This window comes from Magnolia sinica, chromosome 1 (assembly GCF_029962835.1).
Source record: "Magnolia sinica isolate HGM2019 chromosome 1, MsV1, whole genome shotgun sequence".
Taxonomy (NCBI): domain Eukaryota; kingdom Viridiplantae; phylum Streptophyta; class Magnoliopsida; order Magnoliales; family Magnoliaceae; genus Magnolia; species Magnolia sinica.
The window spans coordinates 122,323,376-122,348,823 of NC_080573.1; the positions used below are offsets into that span (position 1 = coordinate 122,323,376).

General features: G+C 38.3%; 1 protein-coding gene across 3 annotated transcripts in view; it reads left to right on the forward strand.

The window, feature by feature from the left end:
• LOC131256549 (nuclear pore complex protein NUP1) overlaps positions 1 to 24,783 on the forward strand; it is a 45,169-nt gene extending 20,386 nt beyond the window's left edge. The window contains exons 4-8 of one of the 3 annotated variants that reach the window (XM_058257419.1): positions 5,592 to 5,799; positions 6,351 to 6,659; positions 6,774 to 6,857; positions 21,907 to 22,521; positions 24,068 to 24,783. In XM_058257419.1, the coding sequence (XP_058113402.1) occupies positions 5,592 to 5,799; positions 6,351 to 6,659; positions 6,774 to 6,857; positions 21,907 to 22,521; positions 24,068 to 24,580 (1,729 nt within the window). In that variant the 3' untranslated portion in view covers positions 24,581 to 24,783. Of the gene's footprint in view, positions 1 to 5,591; positions 5,800 to 6,350; positions 6,660 to 6,773; positions 6,858 to 21,906; positions 22,522 to 24,061 lie in introns of all 3 variants that reach the window. The other 2 variants (XM_058257428.1, XM_058257411.1) reach the window with 2 other exon arrangements.
• The last annotated feature ends 665 nt before the right edge of the window (positions 24,784 to 25,448 follow it).

A 25,448-nucleotide genomic window follows, 5' to 3' on the forward strand; every position in this document is an offset into this window, starting at 1 on the left:
CACCTCATTTGGCAAGATCTCATCTTGAGGGTCAAAATGTGGGTGAGGTTGGGTTGTAAGAGGTTGATTAGTCAAGTCCATGGCATCCCTTTTTGTCAAATAAAAATGCACTTCAAAGAAGCTCACATGACACTTACATAGACTCAACTTGTAAGAGGATCAAGACAAAGATAACCCTTTTGAGCTCTAGAATATCCAAGAAAAATGCATTTAAGATCTCCAGGGATCATTTTATCTAACTGGGTGCCTAACCTATGAACGAAAGCAATACACCCAAACACTTAAAGAGGTAGGGGAAATGTTTGTTTGTTGGGAAAAGAATAGAAAATGGCATATGGCCACGAAGAATAGATGAGGGTTGACTGTTGATAAGATAATAGGCCATCAAAATTGCATAGCTATAAAGATATTTAGGAACATTCATATGTAGCATGAGAGATCTAGCCATTTCTAGCAAATGCTTATTTTTCTATTTTACTACACCATTTGTTGTAGTATATATGGGCATGAAGTTTGATATAAGATACCAATAAAAGATAGGTAAGTTTGGAAATGGTTAGTTAAATATTCAAGTGCATTATCTGAATGAAGACATAGAATTTCTCTTTGAAACTTTGTTCGAACTTCAACATGAAATAATTTAAAACAGTCTAACACTTCGAATCTATCATGAAGCTTATACACCCAAGTCATACGAGAGTAGTTATCAATAAATGATACAAAATATCTGAATTTATTTAAACTTGGAATCCGAAAGGGACCCTACACGTTTGAATAAACTCATGCAAATAACACAGGTTCACAATTATCAATTTTAGGAATGTAGCTGGATGTAGTTTGTTTTGCCAACTTGGAAGTTTTTCACAATTTATTTGAGATGTAAAAAGTAACAATGGAACAAGTTTACAACAAGACTTGGGAGACAGGTGTCCAAACTGAGCATGCAGTTGGAGAATATTATTTTTGGTACTGGAAAGAGCACATCTATGTCTGCCTGGCTCGAAGTAGTAAATAACTCGAAATTCATTCCCCCCCCCCCCCCCCAAAAAAAAAAAAAAAAAAACGTCGCCTTCGCACTGGGGTCTTGAAATACACAGTGAGACGGGAAGAAGGTTATGGAGAAAATCATCTGTTTTGGAATTTGGCTAACTGAAAGAAGACTGAAAGGAAACTTAGGTGCAAACAAGATAGATGGAAGTGTAATGTTTTTACTAAGATGTATTTTTCCTTTTTCTAAAACATTAGATAATGAACTATCAACAAGTGAAATGGGTGAACAAGTGACTCATCAAGAGAAGAGAAAAGAGGTTGGGTACCTGTCATATGGTCTGTGGCCCCATAGTTAATGACCCTGGGTGATGTATTAGAGGATGTGATCAAGGCATTACCTAGATTGGCGAGGAAAGTAGATGGATTGACGCCTGATTCTGCATCCATATTTATGCTCTACAACTTTTCTAATTCTACTCGAACCATCAACTGTATAGACTTAGCTGAGAGGGACCATTGACATTGGAAGATCCCCCGTCAGGGTAAGTAGCTGAGTATCCTTGGTGAGGAGAAGGCCCCCCATTTTGTTGAATTAGATTGTAGCACTGGTCCACCTTGTGGTTGTTTTTCTTGTAGTAAGTGCAATAGTGCTGTTGCCCAGAGGGCGACCTAGAATTGTCACTAAAAGAGGATCATCCTCGTCTTCTACTGCTAGAACGGCGCCCACGCCATGGTGGTCTAGTTGCCCACCTTTGCTATTGTTGCCCACACCGGAAATTAGTATTTTGTTGTTGCTTGGGTGTTGTGCTATCGTTGCAAAATTAGATGGATTTGGCATGCGAATCATGCGTGCAAACGCATTTGATAAAGTGGGAGTCTTCTCACTAGCCAAAAGTGGGCTTTAATCAGTTTGAGTTAGGGCTGAAACATGGCAAGAAAGAGGGCAACACATATTTCCTACCTCTGATAGTGTTGTTGTGTAATATGCCGAGTAAATGGATGGTGGAGTTTCCATTCATCAACTAACCCCTGAAATTTGGCACAATGATTTTTGAAGCTATCATCTTGTTTTATGTTTTGAAATTCCTTAAAATGGTGTACAAACATTGTATGTTATTTTCATTGGAGTAGAGCTCTTGGAGAATTTGCCCAATTTCCTTTGTGCTATCACCACATGACGGTATTTTCATCACTTGATGATCGTCCTTCTTCCATTTGGACAGATTCTGAATCTTCAGATGGTCCATTGTTAGCGAGGTACGTCAACTTTCTTTTAGAAGCAACGAGGATTTTAATTGAATGGGCTCATGGAAGGAAATTACTCACCCCACGTAATTTCACAGAAGAAATTTGTTGGAGATCCGTTTTTGTTTCTGTTGGAGATGTCATATTCAATTAGAGATGAATCACAATGAGCAATAATATATTGGGGAACAATCTCAATAAATCTAAAGATAAACACAAAGTGCAATGGGTTGGAAGAGATATACTACGAATGAAGATTTGATCCAAACTGAAGCAATGAATGATGAGCAACATGATCACATGCACGATCATATGGAGAAGATGAAGATAACCCACTAGTGATCAGTGGTCCACAAGTAATGGTCCACACTGATAAACAATGATTAGATGTCCACACTCCACACATCTCCACACATACTAGTGATCAATGGCCCACACACGGATCAAATGCCCACACGTACTAGCAATCAATGGCCCACACATGTATAGACGATTTCTTTAGATCTAGAACATTTCAGATCGGAACAACAACAAATAGGGAGTCTTCAATGGTGTAACGATTAAATCATCAACCTGGTGGCTCAACTGGCCTTTGGATCTATCAGATCTATACATAGCACGAGGAAGACGAACAACGTCTTCACACCATCAATGACAACATAGAACCCAACTGGTTTCATGAAGATGAGAGCATGAAGATCAAGGTGTTTTGTATCCGTTACGATACGCCCGTAAAGGCTGATACGTACAGGTAACGGACATGACTATTATGCGATATGGGGGTGAAAAAGGGCAATTAGTTTTTTGAGATTGTATCGGCCGTTATGGTGGCCGTTACAGGGCATAACGACCGTTACTCCTGTAACGGTCGAAAAACGATCACTTTTTTTTTTTTAAAAAAAAAAAATTCATTTTTTTCCTCTTTTTCACTTTTCTCATTTCAAAAACTCTCCTATATCATTTTACAACAAATTTCGACCACTCTTACTATAGTTTTTAAGATTAATACTGTGGATTAAAGTGATTTGAGCAAATGGAATCTCCGAGGGCATTTTTTTCAAAAAATTGAAAAAACAGTTTTTATGCATTTTTCTGATTTCTAGTTCTAATGCTTGATTGTGATGTGTAAACATTAGAGACATAATCATATTAAACAATTCACTAGCTAGCCCGATACAACACTCTCACCAAAGAGTGGACCGTTACACTACCATAAACATGTTCAAAACAAAAATTGAATACATATTTGAAATATTTACATTATTCTTGATTCTCTAGATTTTTTTTTTTCAGAATTTTTCGGGCAAAAGAAAATTTTCCGATACCCTTATTGGTAATGGTGGTGACCGTTACTGCCATTGTTACTGATATGGAATACCTTGATGGAGATGGGTTTAGAATCTCAAATTGGTGACTGCAATAGACTTTTGATCAGACGTTCTTCACTGCTGATCAAAGCAATAAGATTTAGAAGGATCTCAAGCAAGGTATTCCGTAACAGTAATGGTGGCTGTAACGACTACCACCGTTACTTTGACGATATGGATTGTAACAACCGTTACAGTTTTTTTATGGAAAAAATCCAAAAAACTTGTATCGGCCCCATAATGGACCTTTCTGGGGCATGACAAGTCTTTTTTTCTTCTGTAATTGTTGTTATTGCCTTTACGACCCCATAATGTGTAATGCAGAGAGAGAGAGAGAGAGAGAGAGAGAGAGAGAGAGAGAGAGAGAGAGAGAGAGAGAGAGAGAGAGAGAGATGCTGATAAGATTTTTCTAACCATTTCAACCGGCTATAAAATGGAAGTTGAAAGTTAATCCTAGTATTACATCCATAGCTATGAACATAAATGGCTATAGAGGAGGGCAACTTATTGATAGATTCTTCATTTGATCATGTGATTATTTCATGGTAGCCCATGAATTCTATGGCGAAGCTAGTAATGGCCGTAACGGCCACCACCATTACCATTATGATATAGGCTGTAATGGCCATTACGACCTTTTTTATTTTTATTTTTTGAAAAAAACTGTTATGGGGCCGTTACGGTCCATTATAGGGCCGTTACGGGACCTTTATGGACTGTTATGGGACCGTTACAGGGCCTTTACAGTTTTTTTTTTTTTTTTGTAACAGCCATTCTGGCCGTTTTGACTCCATAACACGTAACGGTAACGACCGTTATCGTTACGTAACAACTGTTACGTAACTGATTTTGAATAACTTGGTCCAAGTGTCATTATCAGATTAGAGCAGTACAACTTGCGATGCTTTAGGAACCATGGATTATTTCTCATATATGTACACACACACATAACAGAGGAGAAAATCTTCTCCTTCAGAAAGGATACTTATTTGATATTGTAAACATCTAGCAGCTTGCAATTATGTAAATCACTTAACCTATGCCTAGACTATGACGTGCTTCTGAAGTCATACTTGCTGCTGCTGTCATCTTAAAGATCTTATTTAATAGCAAGGTGTTCTGTATCTGTTACGATACTGATGCATATAGGTATTGGCCATGACCGTTATGTGCTACGGGGGTGAAACGAGGCAGTTGGCTTTTTGGGACTGTATCGGCTGTTACGGTTGTAAAGGCCGTTACGGGGCATAATGACCGTTACCCCCGTAATGGTCCAAAAACAACCCCTTTTTTTTCATTTAAATTCATTTCTCTCTCTCTCTCTCTCTCTCTCTCTCTCTCTCTCTCTAAATCACTTTTCTCATTCCAAAAAATTTCTTACATCATTTTACAATAGATTTCGACCACTCTTACCACAGTTTTAAGATTAAAACCGTAGGTTGAAGTGATTTGAGTGAATAAAAGCTCCGAGGGTTATTTTATTTTTTTTTCAAAAAATTGAAAAAGTTGTATTTATGCTTTTTTATTTTTTATTTTTTTATTTAAATGATTTCTAGTTTTAATGCTTGATTGTGATGTGTAAACATTAGAGACATATAATCATGTTCACAAATTCACTAGACATCCCGATACAACACTCACCAAAGAGTGGATTGTTACACTACCATAAACATGTTTAAAACAAAAAACGAACACATATTTGGAATATTTACATTATTTTAGATTTTCTAGATTTCTTTTTTTTTTTTTTTTTTTCAGAATTTTTCGGGTAAAAGAAAATTTTCAACTGTTACAGGGTTGTAACGGTCGTTACACCCCCATATAGGCCGTTACGGCCGATAACCGTATCGGTAACGGTCATCACCACCATTACTGATATTGAATATGTCATTTCTGCTGACATTATGTTCTTTCTTTAATGCAACACCACTGCTTCAATGCAAATATGGAAAGATGACCTTATTTGAAAGCTTGATTCATCTAATGCAGAGATGAATTCGACCGCCTGATGGGGATTTTACGTTCAAGGACTTCTGAAGTTTCTGATGTTGATATGCCTGGGAACAGAAATCCAAATATGGTTGCAGTAGCTGAAGCTGCAAAGGAAGAATTAAGAAAATCAGTTGAAGTAAGGCAGGCATGCAAACTGGAGAATCAAGTGATTGGGAGGATCCCAAAGCCTCCTGTCCAATCAAATGTAAGCAAACACTAACGCACTGTACAGAAGCATTTTGACTCACCACTCATGCTTATTAAATCTTCTTTCTGCAAACTCTTGTACACACTTTTCATCTTTCATTGGAATAAACATGCAAGGAATTATAAGGAACATTAAACTGATGATATGCATAGCCTCCTTGGGTTTCCATTTTATTTAAAGTGGCCCATGATTCATAATCCAAATTATTGATCTGGTGGGACCCTCTGAGGACCATGCCCATAATGTCTAGTCCATGTGGCAACCCTAGTGTTCCAACTGGTTACTTGCAAATAGGCTGTCATGAAGAGAGATGCAATGGTCCACATTCAGCTGAAAAAAGGGGCCAAAGATTCTCGGGTGCACATTCAACAAAGCCATGTTTCCACTTCTACAAATTGATAACCTGGGATCCATTTGTACCTGGGTTGTGGGTCATTTAATTTTTGAAACGTATGTGATGGGTCTTTTCTGTCATGAAACTACCGGTTGATGTCATGCATGTTTCTCTAGGCAGAGGCATTCTGCTAATTTTTTCCTTTATTTTATAGATGTATGATGAAGTTGGTAGTTCACCAGTAGAAATTGCAAAAGCTTTCATGGGGGCCAGAACATCAGCATTAAGCCTCAACTCTCAGAGTCCAACACTAAAGGACAAAAGATTTCCACCGTGTAGCGATGATTTTGCATCAGCATCCATTCCGTCACCTGTACTGAAGTCGCCCACATGCTGGCCAGGTGCTATGGTACAGGATGCACCTGGCTTTCTTACCCCTCAAACTCAAAGAGGCAGGACTGAGATTCATAACTTTCCTCGAACACCTTATCATGGGGCAGTTCATTCAAGATCCATTTCTAAGGTTTTTGCAAGTATCCTTTTTTTTTTTTTTTCCTTATTATATGTTTGATGTTAGTCAAATCTTGTAGAATCTCTGTAACTGGGATGATAATCACTTTGAACCTCGTGCTGTCAGTTCCAGAGTGGTGGGGAACGGTCGGTCAACCTATCATCAATGCGCCGGAGGCAACCATACACTCCTGTTTTTGGCGGTAGCCAGGTACCATTTCATACTTCAGATCCTCATTGAAATAAAACATGTAAAAGATTGAGGTTTATTCTTCTTTTAATGACTCCGTGCTGAGCAAGATTCCCTTTATCTTTGGGGCCTGTTTAGATGCAGCAATACTTGTCCCAGATAGGCTATCCTGGACAGTCTGTCTGGGGCCTTGTTTGTCAAACACCTAGATCAAGAAAGATAAAATGGATGTTAACACGTGGCACATCTGGGGAACTTGAAGATGTATTTTCGCAAAGGTAGCACAAGTGGCATGTGCACATTGGCACATGGGCACATGTGGGGCATTTGAAGATGACTATGGCACATGCAGCATGTGGTGCATGTGCTCAGAATCTCTTGTTCCAGCAGACACCGAAACAGGACACAACTTCTATGCCCTTTTTGTTGGAACGAGCTATCTGAAGAAAATGTTAACAGTTATCAACAGGTTATCCAACTTTTCCTTTGTTCCTGGGCAAAAACTGGGTTGCCAAACTAGGAAAAACCGGGTCAGCCTGTCTGGACAGAATCTTTGCTTGCAACCAAATGATCCCTTTGAACTTTGGTTCACAAAGGAGGTTATTACAGTCCATCAAAGTAGAACATGGGACTATATGTATTTTCTTTCCATTTTTCCATTTTCCTTTTTTAGGGTGAAATATTGTCACGTCCCGTTTAGAATTGGTACACCCAATAGTCCCGTTTAGAATTGGTACACCCAATAGTTTCTGCTCATTGGTAAACTCTTTTTCAGCTTCAGCAGCTGCTTTCCCTCTAAATCATGACCTGTATAAGTACAAAATCCATCCCTGTAAATTTAATGTGTCATTCAAAGAACTCAATAAACATATTAGAATTGACTCATAGATAGGGGTGTCAATCAGTGTTCGTAATATCGATACTATCGGCCGATTTTATCGGTATTGCGGTCCGGCGACACAAAACCTTTGAAAGATACCAAGTAAAAAAAAAAAACAAACCACCAAGTATTGTTCGAGACAACGTCATTATCCAAAAAAAAATCGGAAAAATTAAAAAAAATATATAGAGAAGCTTTCAACAGGTGGATTTCGATACCTGTGCAAGAGATCGCCATGATAGGAAGCTTCCCTTTGGTGGGCCATTCGAATCAAAGCGTCGTTTGTCGAAATCTAGAGAAATCCGAGTATTTACGCAAAATTTGAAGAAATCTTTGCTGAAATCCGGAGAAATCCTCGCCGAAATCCGAAGATATGTGAGATTTTGGGAGAGATTTTAGGGTTCCGGCCTCTTTGCTTGGAAAAAAAGGGCGTCTGAGTCCTTTTTATGGAAATCGAGTTGGCTGGTGTACCGCACACCATCTAGTTGACTGGTGTGTTGACATCACCAAGTTCTGTGGGTCCCATCATGAGGTATGTGTTATATCCAAACTGTTCGTCCATTTGGCGAGCTCGTCGTAATACTTGATTCGAAAAATAAGACAGATCCAAAGATCAAGTGGACCACACTGGTAACGGCAGTGGGACATTGAACCTTTAGCATTGAAACCCTTTTGGGGTCACAGGAGTTTTGGATCAATATGATATTTGTTTTTCCTCTTCATCCAGGTCTGTGTGACCTAATGAACAGATTGGATGGAAAATAAACATTATGGTGGGCCCTACGAATGTTTTAACGGTGAGAATCAGCCCCACTACTATTTGTGGTGTGGTCCACTCGAGCTTTGAATATGGCTCATTTTTGGGCTCATGATTTAAAATGATCTCTCCAAATGCATGAACCATGTAGATATAATAAATACATTATTGTGGGGCCATGTAACTTTGAACTGTTTGTCCAACTCGATTTACAAGAGCATCACTGCCTGTCTTCGTAGTGTGGTGGGAAGCGGATAGCGTAGTGAGTAGTGCACTACATAAACTTTGTGGGGCCCACTGTAATTCATGTATTTTATCCACTTTGTCCATCCATTTTACCATATAATTTTATGGTTTTAGCCCAAAAAATGAAGCATATCCAAAGCTCAAGTGGACCACACCACAAAAAATAGTGTGAATTGAACATCTACCGTTAAAAAATCCTTGGGGGCCAAAGAAGTTTTGGATTAGGCTGATATTTGTTCTTTTCCTTCATCCATATCTTTGTGATCTTATGAACAGGTTGGATGAGCTTTGGATATGTTTCAAATTTTTGCTCAACCCCTAAAATGAGTTGGAAAAACGGATGGACAGCATGGATAAACCATGCACATTCATGGTGGGCCCAATAGAGTTTACTCAGTACTATACGAGGTGCATGGAGCGGATTAAGTGAGACCTTGCCTCACCCAAGACCATACAACCATTCGTGGCCCAACTTGACGTGTGTATTTTGTGTCCACTCCATCCATCCGTTTTTTCAGATCATTTTACAAAATGATCCCAATAATTAAGAAGATCCAATTATTAGGTGGACTATACTCAAGGAAACATTGTTAGTTGAACACCATACCATTAAATTTGAATGAAGAGAAAAAACAATTATCAACTTGATCCAAAACTTTTGTGGCCCACTAATGGTCAATCACCATTGTTACCTATGGTATGGACTACCTAATTACTGGATCTGCTTCAATTTTTGGATAATGTCATAAAATGATATGGAAAAACAGATGGAGGGGGCGGATACTGAATATAGTTGTCTTAGTTCAATAGGACAGCGCATAGCTTAGACCCTATACAAAGGAAACCTATTATGTGCACTTCTTTTTTGAGATTTTATGATTTAAAAGTGTGTGTTAAGGTCTTTTTTAATAATCCCTGGAGTTTCATTGAAAAATTCTACCATTTTCCCAATGTTTCCCAAAAAGTGCGATAAATTATGTGATACAAATGATATATCCCATGCGATAAACGATACGTATCTGTATCCCAAGGGTGCGATACATTGCGTGATTCCGATATTTCGAACACTGGTGTCAATGGGCTAGGTGCACCCAATGGGCACCCGAGCCTAGCCCAACATGACTTGGGTATGCTGTAGTTCAACCGGTGTGGGTGTGGGTTTGGTTATTTATTTATTTATTTAAATTTTTAATTTTTATTTGTAATTTTTAATTTTTATAATTTTTAATTTTTATAGCCCAATTAATAAATGGGTTGGGTGTGGGTATACCCCAACCCATACCTGAATCCAATGTTTCAGTATCAGTATTAGTATCAATATCAATACATGCATCACACCCTTGGAAATACGGAAACATATCGGGCATCACATGGGAAATATCGCATGTATTGCATAATGTATCTCCATTTTTGGGAAACATTGGTCGAATTTTTCAATGAAACTTGGGGGTTGTTAAAAAAGACATTAATACACACTTGGAACACAAAAGAGCATACAAGATAGGTGCACATGATAAGTTTCCTTTATATAGGGTCCTAAACTATGCGTTGTCTAGCAGAAGTGATGCAACTATATTTAAAATCAGTTCATATAATTTAAATTATAGAAGACATTTGTGAAAACACAACCAATACATTCGAAAGCCAAATTCGTCCTACAATGTCCAATGCGTTTATTGAAAAAATATATTTAAAGTTATTTTCTTTAAAATTTTAAAATCAAATTTATTAATTAAATTTATTTTTGAAAATAAATGAGTGTGGTTGATGTTGAGATTATCATACACTCATAAATTCATAAATATAAGGTAAAAATAACATCTGGTCAGCACAAATTTTTTATTTTTATTTATTTATAAATATTTTAATTAACTTTTTTTTTTTTCCAGAAATTTCAAAAAGTTTTGTCAATTGTAGATTAGCCTCCAAGCACTGTCACATGATTTTTCTGCACTCGTACAAGTTAAATGGGTGAAATTGGAAAACTTTTGATTTTTTCCCAAATTTGAAAATTGGAGGTCAATATCCACTATTGATTGTATAAAATATGCAAAATCATGGATTACTAACTTCATTATGCAGATTTCAAGTAATTTAAACAAGAGGAAGCAGTTTAAATTAGCTAAAACTCACCGAATGGGTTTTTGGTACCACATGCTATCTTAATTTCTGCATCCAAATCCCCTTTTCTCTTCAAATAAATGAAAAGGATTGGTCAAAATCCTCTTAACAACGTAATCCCAACAAAAAAAAATAAAAAAAAATAAAAAAAAATATAGAGAACAGCAATTTTTGTGTGTGTGGATATTCGGCGAACTTTTCAAATTTTTCGAAGGGGGGCCTACTCAATTGCGATATCATCAATGCGTGCGATACGTATCGACGATATGATATCGAGGAACTTGCAGACACGACATTTTCAGAATATTGCATGTATCGATATGTTGTCAATATATTGCGATATATTGACTGATATTGGGAGGTTTTCCAATTACAACCCAGTTTCGTATTGGCACTGTCTAATATCGAGTATTGGCCGATACTATTGATACTGCAATCACTGCCCGAATCCCACCCTAACCCGATTATTATGAATAAATAGTATATTTATATTCTATTATAAAAATAGTGAACCTTCTAGATCAAACCTATCAACTATCTATTTTGACATAGACGTGGCCTGTTGGAGGTGTAAAATGGCCTGTGGTATAATTGCCAGCATCTAGGACCTGTGTAGAATTTATATACCAAATCAAAAGTCTCGTTGTGGAATGAGGACCATTAGATCAGAGCATGATTCACGGCTGATATCTCCTGAAGATCAAGGCTGTAGAGGATCGTTCTCACCCGGTTACAAAAAAAAGGGTATGTATGACAATTGATATGCAGGCTCTCAGAAATTGTACACATGGCAAACAATATATCTATTAAACTAACTAAATTATGGAAATAATTGTTGATAAGTTCCCAAAATCACATTCGGTCGAACAATCATAACGTCTAACATAGACACTTGTTTGTTGAAATCGGACAATATGATATTTTTCACTTTTAACCATCAGAAAATTATTCAACAATCTGATAGATGGATAATCAAACAAACTTAATGTTTGGTTCATTCTACATCTAATCTGAGGCGCACAATTTGGATGGCTCATATTTTAATCACTTTACATCAAGTATGCAATTTAATTGTGATAGTTTTTAGCTTTTAATTATGCAATGGATTAAAAACAACTTGAAGAAGGATTGTTTTTTAGTTATTCAGTTCAAAGTAGCATGCTATCATGCAATATTTTATGCTTTTTTAAAGACCAATCAGGGTTTTTGATGCAGGACATGGAAAATTAAATATGATATGCAAGATTTCAAGCTTAGATCCTACCAATTCAGAAACAATCACACAAATTCCATGTCCCACATGAAAATCCAAACAAACAATTAAAAAGGGGAATCTATGCGGATTCAAGCCGACACAGGCTAGGACTGGACCAATAAAAATTATAAACCAAACGATGTCAAAGGGAAATAAAATCAACTACTCATGCATAAAAATCAGTCCCTAATCCAAGGGATTCCCTAATTTCAATTCAAGGAACCCTAAGGTGATAAAAATGTGTAAATCAATTAGGGATCATGTAATCTAGGGTTAGGATTCATGAAAAACGGCTATGAGAGGATAAAAACCTGAGCCAAAAGATGATCCCGCGTGTGGACAACAATAATGGCCCAGATGGACGTGCGTGTGATCCCGGCCGCACGTGTGTGAGGTCCACTATTCAGAAAAAGGCCACCTTGGCCTTGGTCAGCCAGGGATGGACTCCAAAACCCACAAATCTCAGCTCGATCCGATGTACGGTTTGTGCGTGGTGCTCCGTCGAAGTTTCAGCTCGCCTGCGGGCCGAAATCTGTAAACCTGCTGTAATGAAAAAATCTGATGCAACAAAAGGACAAATTCGAAGTATGAATGGTGGGGGAAGATGGAAAAAAAAGATGATGGAAGATGGGGGGTGAATTGGGATCGATGTGGCTTCGCACCACAATAGTTAGCCCTTCGAAAAGGGAGGGCTTCGCACCCACTTTTGAATTCTTCCACAACTCACGAAGAGAGCAGAAAAATAAAGTATGAATTTTTTATTAACTTCAATGAATCAAAAGAACTACAAGGGGTGCCTATTTATAGGGAAAATCCTATACCCCAAAACTCGCACCATGTGTGCAAATCCTATACCCCAAAACTCGCACCATGTGTGCAACCTATTACTTGGCGATAAAGTAAACTAAAATAAAAACCAAACAGAGAAATCTAAAGTGTTCACAATGTTCTAAATAATAACAATAAGCAAATCCTAAAATATGAAATCAATCCGACGAGTGGGCCACAATCATGAGATCCCATGATGGGCTTTTCTTGACTATCGGGCCCACTTTTCTGAACAAAAACTTGTCTTCTAGTTAGGAGGCCCTCCCTAGACGTTGTCATCGAGCCAGATCGATGGTGGGGACCTTCTACGTACGTGCGTAGGGGTGGTGGTGTGCGGGCGTGCGTGTGCACGATGTCTTCATCATTTTTTTTTTTTTGTAATAAAATTTAATCCTTTTGAGTTAATTGTTTGTGTATGTGTTCCATTTTAAAAGTATTAAATCATAAATGGGTACCCGATACCCTAATGGGCACCCCAACACCCTAAAGGGTACAGGTATGGGTGCCATTGCAGGCCTGACATGGGTATGCGTACGGGTAGAGGTAGGGGCGCATGATCCATTAGTGGGTGTGGGTACCCTTGTACCCGGCCTGAAACCAACCCATTGACTCCCCTACTCATAGATACATACAATATGCTTTTCTTCTTTTATATTATTATTATATTTTAATGAAAACATTATGTAAATGTTACATGATACATGCATACATATATTGTCTAGGAGAGCTGAAATGTAGGTAAGTCCTCTCAAACACCACTCTGCCTAGTTTGCACGTCTCAGTGGAAACTGTAACCACACCAAATTCCTGCTGCAGGTGAAAATGTCCGTAGAAGAGTGGAAGAGTCTATAGAGGGGGATTTGCTTATGGTCTAAATACCCAGATTTTATTAATTCTTCTCAATATCCGGAATAGGGTAGGAAAAATTGCCATCTGCATAACATGAGCACCCTTTCCAAACACTTACTCTTCCACTTTAACAGCATTCGACGTTCGTGACTCCAAAAGGGGCTCAAAAGGCAAGTAATCATGTTTCTGTGTTTGTCACGAGCAACCAGGATTTGCCAAATTATTTCCATAAATACTATTCTTGGGCAAAAAGCAAAGGGAGGCTTACCTAGGTGTCCTCCAAACGAGGTCTCTAGGATGTCGCTCATTCCATTCCATTATAACAATTAATGTACAGATACTTTGAAGAAACAAGGAAGAAAAACATCTTTTAATTCATCAAATCATGCACTTTTTACAATCATGTGCTTTGTATAATTTATTATGCACAATCCGTGTAACGTAACGATTTTTCTAGAAATGTTCCATTAATGAGAGGTTCTGGAAGAGTCATAGACTATCTTGGCATTATAAAACCTTTCTAAAACTATCTCTAGCCCGTCATCTGGCTGCTGTTCCTTCTAAACCAATATTTAGCTGCCAATGCATTTGAATCTACTTTTTTGATGAAAGGCCTGACAAAAGGTGCGGCTCTACAGTCTGCACTGTTGGTCCAGTCATATCTTGATCAAGGTATCGTGTATCGGTATCAGTGGGCGTAACAGTGCCCACCATTACCGATACGGATACGGGGGCGTAACGGCCTGTAACAGTGCAAAATTTTTTTTTTTTGTTGCTAAAACAATATAAAAAAATATGGATTAAATCCGGAATATTCTAAGTATTCCAAATATGCATTCATTTATAAATTGGAACATGTTTATGGTGGTGTAACAGTCCACTCTTTGGTGAGAAGTTGTATCGGACTGTCTAATGAATTTATGAACCATACAACCTGGATTTGATTGCAAAACTCATATATTTAATTTTCTAACTATCTACTATTAATGATAGGTATATTAGAATGAATATAATGTCAAAATATCTTACATGTGTAGGTGCTTGCAATTATTTTTCATAATTTATTCTATATTAAGTTATTAACAATTTAACATACCTGAGGAGGAGTGAGGTCTCTACTCTAGAGTTTATAACTCTGTACTAGAGTTAGTCTAGAGACTCTAGACTTGCATAAATTACAAAGTTCATTCTATTTTAAAGTCTTTATTCTTCAACATGTTAGAGACTTCTCCTCCTATCTTGTTCATATGGCTGTGACTGTGATTCCTGTCCTCTGACCTCTTATCCTCAAGTCAAGAATATTTTAAAAAAAGTAGTAGTGTCTGATTTACTCCCCTGCAACTTGATTAAGGATTACTTGATTTGTTGTTAGGGGAGCTATTTTAAATACAAGTTCGGCAGTGTCAAGTGTGTGCTTGCAATGCCAATAATATTGCTGCAAATACTTACCTTAATACAAATATTTACTTACAATTACTGTAATAAAATTCACAAGTCATCACCAAAATGAAAATCTGTTTTTTTTTGTGATTGCTAGACCTCCTCATCATCGTCATCGTCATCATCAGCCTGAGGCTATCCAATAGGTGGAGGTGTTGCATATCCATAATATCTAGTGCCAGAAGGAAATACTAGATCAACGAAACCAGAGGATGACTGATCTTGACTAGGCAACGTCTCCAACCCCGAGTAAGGATATCCACATGTGCCCGTCGAATAGCCATACTGGTGCTCGTACTCAAGCTGTTGAGAATCTCGAGATTGAGAGTGTCTGTGATAAGTAACTTGGATTTGGATTTGGATATCTATAACTATAATCATATGGATATGGATCGGGAGTACTCCAATATGAATGTATTGGAGTGGGCTCAGTATAATTATAATCATAATCTAATTGGCCATAAGAATATCCATCATAATAACCAAGACCATGAGCTTGCTGATGTTCCGGACCTCCCGGACCCAATGCACCACTAGACCTACCCTCTTGCTTGCTGTATCGTGATTCAGTACACGCATAAGTCTGATCTCGTGTACTACCTTGTCGATGTTCATTGACATTGCGATCTGTAGACGACTTATAGTGTGCTGAGCAACACCAGAAGTGCCAACACCAGGGGCAGGGGCGTCATCATCACCATCATCCGACACGGTCACGCTACCACTGCTCGTATTCTTCTGTTGATCTTGAGCCGTACTTGGCATAAAAGCTGTCGCTTTTTCTGGGTTCAACACAGCTGCATGACTCTCTTGTTGCGTTGTGCGTATTAGTGGGTTATCAATTTTCAATTCTTCACTATCCTCTTTAATTTGCTTTTCCCTTGTTTCCAGCTAAGGTAGACACAGGTTGTCCTCATCATAAATATTGTCCAAGTTTATTGGATAGTAGTCTGTGTCATCGGCGGCTGTAATGCTCCTATGATGTCGTCGCATTCTTAGCTTCATATTGTAGTGCATGAAGACAAGTCTATCCAACGTCGTAGTCTGCAATCTATTCCTATTCTTTGAATGAATAAGTGCAAAACAACTCCAATTCCTTTCGTAGCTAGAAGAAGATGTTGTCTAACTCAAAACTTTTACTACAATTTTTTGGAGAGCCTTCGTACTCTCTGAAATTCATCCACCATTCGGTCGATTGCAACTTAGATACTGTATGTTGTGCAAGAGTATATCCAAAGCTACCCAGATGATTTCCAAATGTATCTAATTCATTCAATGCCATTATTTGCATATCTAAGTCAGGTTCTAATCTTTTTATGACATTCTTTAGCCCAATACGAACTTCATTATCCGCAACAAATGATTGGACATATCTGTACTTAGGATTTAGGTAGTAACCTGCTGCATGAAGATCGTGATAGAGTTGTCTTGTCCATCTCTTGTCGATCATCCTCCAATAAGACTCCCAGCTTCTACAATCACGTTGAATTGCCAACTTTGCCTAATCTATGACATCGTATAAGAAGCCCATGGTAGGTGCTTCGTCGGTTTCAATAATACGAAATACCCTCATTAATGGCTCTATCACCTTTAGGATCGACTTGACCCACTTCTAATATTTATTGTCACGTATGGTGTTCGCAACTTCAACTGGTGTCCCTGATGTCTTTTGCCTATGTTTTGTATTGAGCCAATCTTGAGAAGTGAACATCTCACTCAATTCTCCCTTATGCTGGTATAAACTCTTTAATGCTATAAAGTTTGTTGCGAATTCAGTCGCCGCAGGCCTCAACAACTCTCGTCCTTTCATGAACTTCCTTATTATTGTGACTACTTGATTATGGTTGTAAATAAACGTCGTCACTTTTCTTGCCCTTTCGACTATTTTCTTAACATTCTTTTTCTTCTCAATATCTTCCAATATAAGATCAATACAATGGGCAACACATGGTGACCAAAAAATATGTGGTCTTTTTTTCATCAGCTTGTGTCCTGCAAACTTATATGATGCTTCATTACTTGTCACAATTTGCACTACATTCTCGTCTCCAATCTTATCCACAACTTTATCTATTAGTCCAGTAATATAATTAGAATTTTTTGTTACGGCTGAGGCATCAATTGACTTGTGGTATATATATTCCCAAGTGGCAGTACACCATGAAGTTGATCATGTTGCATCTGGTTGGGCCAGTCTAACCATCGCACATGATCGTGCATCCTCTGGCCTGCTATATAGGTTTAAAGGTAGCCACGTATGCTCTCACATCCGCATAATCTGATTTGTCCATTTCCCCCTAATATCCCTAGCTGTGAGAGCTTTAATTCATTCACCTGCTTCTGCTGCATCATCAAGTACCACCTGCTAATACGGAGAATTGGCTGCGTTAGGAGGTATGTTGGCATGTATAAATAACTTTACTACTGCCCTACCTAGCTTCTCAACGGAAGTTCTACTCCACATTTGTTTTATCTTCTTTTGTTTAGTTGATTTTTTCCTAAACAAGATTGGATCAACAGAGGGTCTCCTAGGCTCATTTACTTCTTCATTCAAAAGTATAGGCTCATTTACTTCTTCATCCAAATGTATAGGAGTATCAACTTATGTACTGAGTCATGATACAGCCAACAGGATGGTAGGTTTAGTGGTGCACTGGGTCCAGAGCATCAGCAGGCTTATGGTCCTGGTTATTATGATGGATATTCTTATGGCCTATTGGATTATGATTATAGTTATACGGAGCCTGTTTCATCACATTCATGTTGGAGTAGTCTTCCTAATCCATATCCATATGATTATAGTCATAGATGTCCAAATCTAAATCTAAGTTACTCATCACAGACACACTCTCAATCTCCAGATTCTCAACAGCCTGAGTACGGGCACCAGTATGGCTATTCGGCGGGCACTGGTGGATATCCTTACTTGGGGTCGGAGTCATTACCTAGTTAGGATCAGTCATCCTCTAGTTTCATTGATCTAGTATTTCCTTTTGGCACTGGATATTATGGATATTCAGCACCTCCACCTATTGGACAGCCTCAGCCTGATGACGGCGATGATGATGATGATAATGTGGAGGTCGAGTAACCACAAAAAAAGCAGATTTTCATTTTGGTGGTGACTTGTGAATTTTATTACGGTAATTGTAAGTATATATTTGTATTAAGGTAAGTATTTGTAGCGGTATTATTGGCATTGCAAGCACACACTTGACACTGCCGAACTTGTATTTAAAATGGCTCTCCTGACAACCAATCAAGTAATCTTTAATCAAGTTGCAGGGGAGTATATCAAACACTACTAATTTTATTTTATTTTAATATTCTTGACTTGAGGATGATAGGCCACAGGACAGGAATCACAGTCACAACCACATGAACAGGATAGGAGGGGAAGTCTCTAACGTGTTGAAGAATGAAGACTTTAAAATAGAATGAACATTGTAATTTATGCAAGTCTGGAGTCTCTGGACTCACTCTAGTATAGAGTCATAGACTCTAGAGTAGAGACCTCACTCTTCCTCAAGTATGTTAAATCGTTAATAACTTAATATAGAATAAATTATGAAAAATAATTGCAAACACCTGCACATAAGATATTTTGATATTACATTCATTCTAATATATCTATCATTGATAGTAGATAGTTAGAAAATTAAATATATGAGTTTTGCAGTCAAATTCAGGTTGTCTGGTTCATAAATTCATCAGACAGTTGGATACAATTCTCACCAAAGAGTGGACTGTTACACCACCATAAACATGTTCCAATTTATAAATGAATGTATATTTGGAATACTTAGAATATTCCGGATTTAATCCATATTTTTTCATATTTTTTTGGTAAAAAATAAAAATAAAAATTGTACCGTTATGAGCCGTTACGCCCCTATATCCATATAGGTAACGGTGGGAGTCGTAGGACAACCTTCACCTAATATCTTAGGTATGACATTATTTCATAACTTCATTGATTTTAGTATTTCAAGATAATAAATACAAGGAAAAGATTATCAATACCTACAAGACAAACATAGTTATAGTGGTTATGTGTTAACATACCCCTACTCCACTCCAAAACTTACTTTTCCATGTAATTTTGGTTTTCCACTATATTTAAGGTTTTCATAGGCTAACCTCAACAACCTCTTACAGTTTGTGATTTTCACAGGATATCACAACTAACTTCAAGTGATTTTAATGGGCTTATCATTCCTCAACCTGATGAGATTTTCTGGGCAATCTCGATCAACCTGAAGTAAAAGTAATTTACTAGATGAAAACTTATCTTCTTGAAGACAGGAGTCGAAGCAAAGATATCGATGAAGCCTTTGAAGATGAAGCTTCAGTAGATGCATCGATCCTTTCTTTTCTTAGATGAAGATGGACCAATGTATGCACAACCAGGAAGAATCTAGGGATATATGATTTTATAGACAACAAAATCCTAAACGCTACAGATTCAATCCTCTATTCTCAAGTTGAGTATCGGCCATTCTCTATTTGAATTTAACAAGGGGATTAAGCGAATCTCAACACAGAGATGAAATCATTCCATCAAGATTATGCCTCTTAACACAAAATCACGTAAACAGTAAAAAAAGAGAGGACCTAGGGATATGAGGATATCCCAGATCTAGCATAAGCCAGTCCACAGTCAAGTTTGGATCCGATTCTCCCGACTAGTCGTCCCACTTTTCCATTCAAACCAAAAGAGAATATCCAGAGAAGAACGAAAGAGATGAAGAAGAGATGAGTTCGAGATGAAAGAGAGTACGGATTCTAGGGCATTACATAACAGAAGATGGCTGATTCTTACCTTTTTATGCACCTCAAAGATCTAAAAAGAAGGAAAATCTGAAATCGGGGTAGAATTCTCAACACCCAAGGGCCCGAAACCCGAATCGCTTTGGTAAAAGAGGAAGAAATCATATGAATTCTCATTCATTCAATAATAAAATAGGGTTTCTCATAGTGTATATATAAGCTACGAAAAAAAAAATAGAAAGTGCTCTAAAGCCCCTAAAAACAAGGAAAAAAACAAAAGACACCTTGCGGTCAGGGCGCGGTCATGCTGCTCTTGTACTCATAGTGCATCAGAAAATGGGTCCGATGGACCCGGCGTCCATCCGCATCAACTCCTCCGTTCTGGTACTCTGTCGGCGATGCCTCCTCCTCTGGTACACACTCTAAAGGGTGCACCACTGATGTCCGCATCAATAAGTTGATTTCAATCAAGCGTTATCTAATATTTGCACTTTGTTTTTTATGTATGGTTGATAAATACTATATTGTGCATGTGCGCGTGTGCTTCTGCGTGAATGTGTGTTTGTTTGTTTGTTTATTGTAATAACTACCAACAAACCATTGTTCACCCCAATTCGAAATTATGAATGGAACTTGAGTTGTGATTTGGGTTTATGTATTTTCTTTTGTTGGTTCTTATATGGATTTTTACTTGCAGTGAGTTTGCCAAACAATGCATAGAGTAATTGAAAACTCCCAAAGTGCTTTCTGCGGAGTAATTTCTGAAATGTCCTCAACTATTTTGTTCCTCTAGAAAGCGGTGAAATCAGGTATTTTGTGGGCCACATTGTGTGTATGACATCCAACCCATCCAACAGTTGAAACCTGCCATGATGATCAGATGGTAAAAAATAAGGACAATTGAATTATCAGGTGGGCCACACCATAAAAATCAATGTACACCACTCAAAACCCTTCAAGCTTGTGTGTGGCCCTGTGCCTGATGATTGGATCAGCCTGATTTTTGGTTTGTCTAATCATCATGGTGGATTGCAACTATTTGTATGGGTTGGATGTCATATCCGCATGACATGGGTGCCATAATGGTCAACTTCACTTTCTAGAAGAAAATAAATAAATGAGGGCATTCATAATAATAATAATAAAAAAAGACGGCATTTTCTTCATTTCACTCCCTCAAAAACATTTAGGGCTTGTTTGATTTCTGAAAGCTTGTGTAATTACCCCTGTAAATGGGTAATTATCACCATTTCACCTTGTTTGAAAATCAAACGAATTTCTGCCTAGGAAACCAGTTCAAAAGAGTTGGTTTAAATTTGTGGAACCCCATGTAATGTGTATTATATATCGATTCCGTCCACCCGTTTTACCACAATATTTTGAGGCATGATCCAAAAAATGAGGCAGATCCAACACTCAAGTGGCCCAGACCAAAAGAAACAGTTGCCCTAAGAGGTTTTTTACGGTAAGTGTTCGATTTCCTTTTTCCCATGGCGTGGTCCACTTGAACTTTGGATATGCCTCATTTTTTGGCTCATGCCATAAATTCAGCTGGCATAATGGATGAACGGTGTGGATAAGCAATATGCATCACGGTGGGACCCACAAATATTTTGTGCTCTTCTCAGTTTTTGCGTCTAAAGAGCAGCCGGTCAAACCAAGCACCGGGAATAGTGCTGTAAATACCAGATGAAATAATTATTACCCATTTACAGGGTATTTACCACCGAATTGAAAATTCAAACGAGCCCTTTGATTTGGTGAATGCTGATTTCTTGAGTAGTGCTGCTCTAAAATCCCTTCTTGACTTTCTTGCTTGTACTAAATGTTAACCCTGATTTTTTCCTAGATGTTTCTTAGAATTTCTAAAATGTTTCTGGGAATATCTGACAACATCGTTTCTCATTTGCTGAATGTGTACAAGGTAACGAAGAGGAATTCTATTTCGGATGATGGCTTCGGAACAGTTGGGCCAATTCGTAGGCTACGTCAGAAGACTATGGAGAGTACTATTTCTAAAGGAGCATCTTCATCTCGTCCTGGCAGTTCTAGTCTTTTGCAGCCATCAAGTTCTAACGCTTTTATGGGCTTCTTGTCTTCTGCTCAGGAGATGGAACCTGGAACATCAAAAAGTAGTTTGGAAAAGTTCCATCACGTGGATAACAAGACAATCAGATATGTTGGTTCTTCAACCGTTCACCCCCAGTCTAGTGAGATGGCTAGGAGAATATTGGAACACCTTGATAGAACTGTTCCGTCCCCAAAAGAAAAAGCAGCTGAGATAAAGCTGGCTGTTGAAAGGAACAGACCCTCTCCTGAAATTACTGCTGACATGTCAAATGGGCAGCTGGGCCGATTTGATGTTGGTCCTGATTCTCAGAGTAGTAGTTTACTTGTCCGGGACCCGTCTTCTCAAAGATATGGAGAGAGAGGGAAAGATCTCTTTCATAACCAAGTTGAAAATAAAAAGGCTGATGAAGCTGTGCATTCAATGAACGCAAGTGTTTTGGCTTCTAATATGTTTTCCAAGACGCAAGAGGTATGATTCCTTTCCCATATATCACATGTGTTTTGAATCGTGTTCTGTAACAGTAACGGTGGCCGTAACGGCTACCACTGTTACCTTTATGATATGGGGCATAACGGCTGTTTCGGCCGTTACGGTCTCTCTTTTTTATTTTTTTATGTATTGAAAAAACCCCCCCGAAAAACCTGTATATGCCCCCTTAATGTTGATTAAAAAGTATGAAAAACCTGTATATGTCCCATGATAGACCATTACGGGGCTATTATGGTCTTTATAGCAGATGTAATGTGCTATTAATGGCAATTACAGGTCATTTTTTCCATAACGGCTGTTACTGCCGTTATGACCCCGTAAGGTGTAATGGTTGCCACTGTTACCTTTATGTAACGGCCTTTACGGCACACCATACTTTTGATGCACCTGCTTATGTATACACTGCTTGTGCTTTGTTTGGCCTTGAATGAATGTTGCATGAACATGGATGCAGCATTTGATACTTTCAATGGAACATGAATTGTTCACTCAGCAGATTTATCTCTGGCATCGCCCATATTTTCTTGATCAAGTATAGGAACTATGTTAATGTTAATAAATACATTCGTACTCATGTTAATGTGATAAATCACTCAACTTCACAAAATATGTTATGGGAACAACCGCATTACACTTCGTTGCCTAAGGCATGTATACTGTTACCCAGACTCAAGTTCACCGGGATATGGGAGGGAGACCTCACGTGCATATATGTTGGTATGTGTGGGCTTGAGGGTATCATGCATATCTGCATGCATTCATTCTCTTTCCTTGTGTTTGTATTTGATAAATTTGGTTTTACTCCAACCTGATTTTTATTCCTGTTGCCATGAAAGTACAATGCTCTTACAACACAATCTGCACTGGCAGTCGTGCTTTGAAATCTTGTCCCAGTTACTCTGACGCAGCTGAGTTGACGTGTTGGTGTTCCCTGGTATGAGTCAGCCTATGCAAGAGGCAGTGCAGGACCCAGCAAGGCGGCTAATGTTTGATTGTGCTCAAGTTGTCTGATGCAATTATGTAATAGCTACGCCAAGCATGCAATTTTGAAATTAACAGGCAAGGTAGAATAACTGTAGTAGTTCATTCCCCCCCCACCCTTACCCCTCCCAACTATTTTTTTGGTTGTTTCTTGCCATGTCAAGGTTGTTGGGAAATTTTGGTAGTTCTTTTCAAAGATCTCGCAGTGGAAGCACTGACCAGCAGCAAAAATGGATTGGGTACTATACAAAATCAACTCGTTAAGAGACTCATTGAGATCTAAATCCAGATGAATACTTGTAAAAATTAGTGTTGTAGCTCAAAAACTCAACTGAGATTTCTGCAATCCAACATTTTAAATAAAAGGACTTTATTATTCTCCAACTCAAAAGTCAAAATGATTGGGTTTCAAGTCAAGTTTCATGTTTTCAACATTGCTCACAATATTGCAAGTTATGGCTGGTAATCTGTTTGATATGTAATTGCATCAATTTGAAACACAAAACAAGTATATTAAGTGTTGACTTTTTTTTTTTAGATGAAGGTTTGTGCTGAACCACTTGAGAGTAAAAACAGTAGAAAGAACCGGCTGTGGCCTCTTCATAATCAAACTGGCGAGCAGGGCATTTCAGGGTTAGGTGGTGCTGCTGGGCCTATTGCCCTTCAGATGCAACAGCCTCTTTCTTCTGGGAGCAAACCAGCTTTGACTTCGATCTCTATCACCAAGCCCAATGGAAAACATGCCATTTCAACCGATAATTACTCTGGGTTTACCTTTCCCGTTTCGGGGGCTTTTACGGCACCTAGTGAACCACCAACACCGACCATCGGGCCATTTTTTACTAGCAGAGTGCCACCGCCTGAAGAAGAAAATGCAGTTCCATCATTCAAGTTTGGATCCTCGACTGCTGCTGCCCGGGGCCCTGTTTTCTCCTTTGCCCCAACTGCCAGCACCGGTGTCGCTGATGCTTCTTCAATTCCGAAGTTTGACTTTGGATCAGACAAGAAGAGCAGAGTGTCTTTCAGGCCAGTTGGCAAAGATGCCATCTGTTATTAACAGTTTTACAGGCATTGATCTGTCCGATTCCTTTGTAACCATAAAATCTTTAACATGATAGATCTGATAAGTACAATGTATCAATTAATGTTTATGGCTCTAGCATTGCAGTTGGCATTTCATTTCATAAAGTTGGAGATTTGAGTAGCAGATGTTTTGATAGGAAATTAAAATGTATATACATGCTTACTGTTTTTGTTGTATTCCAAGGATTTTGATTACAAATTTGCCAGTAATTCCCATTCAGATCGTGTAATTCTTTTACCTGCGGCCTCTCTTTAGCTCAGCGGCTTGGAGCATTCTCCGTGCTTTTATGAAAATTATCAGCCGCTGCGATTCTGTTGATTGAAGATTCTCCTCCATGCAGAAACTGGGAGGATTCTAGCCTTATTGTGGTCTCACACCTTGCTTTGTGCAATGGCTAGTGGGGCCCATACAAAAATTTCAGAGCCTTTTGACATACAGCACCCTTGCCTTTTGGCCCAAAGATGAATACACCTTTTTACGTTTTACCAAACAACACCTTTCCTAGTAGACAACCCCTGTGCTGTTAATTTTTTTGGACGGGAAAACTATGGTTGGATTGGCAAAATCTTTTCTATTTACTTTTTTCTACTTACAGCAGTAGATAAGTAACTTATTTGAGAAAAGTAAGTTTGGTTTATGATCAATTATTAAGTAAATTTAAAAAAAAAAAAAAATTAATTAGAAGTTGCATACACCACACTTCATACCAAGGAATGCAGTGAAAACGGAGATTGAGTGCCCAGACCGAGCTCCCTCTATGTGCAGGATTTCGTGGAACGGTGAGCTGCTATCAAAGATGGGTCCATATTTGATGGGGCAAATCTTTGAAAGTGGTGTGCCA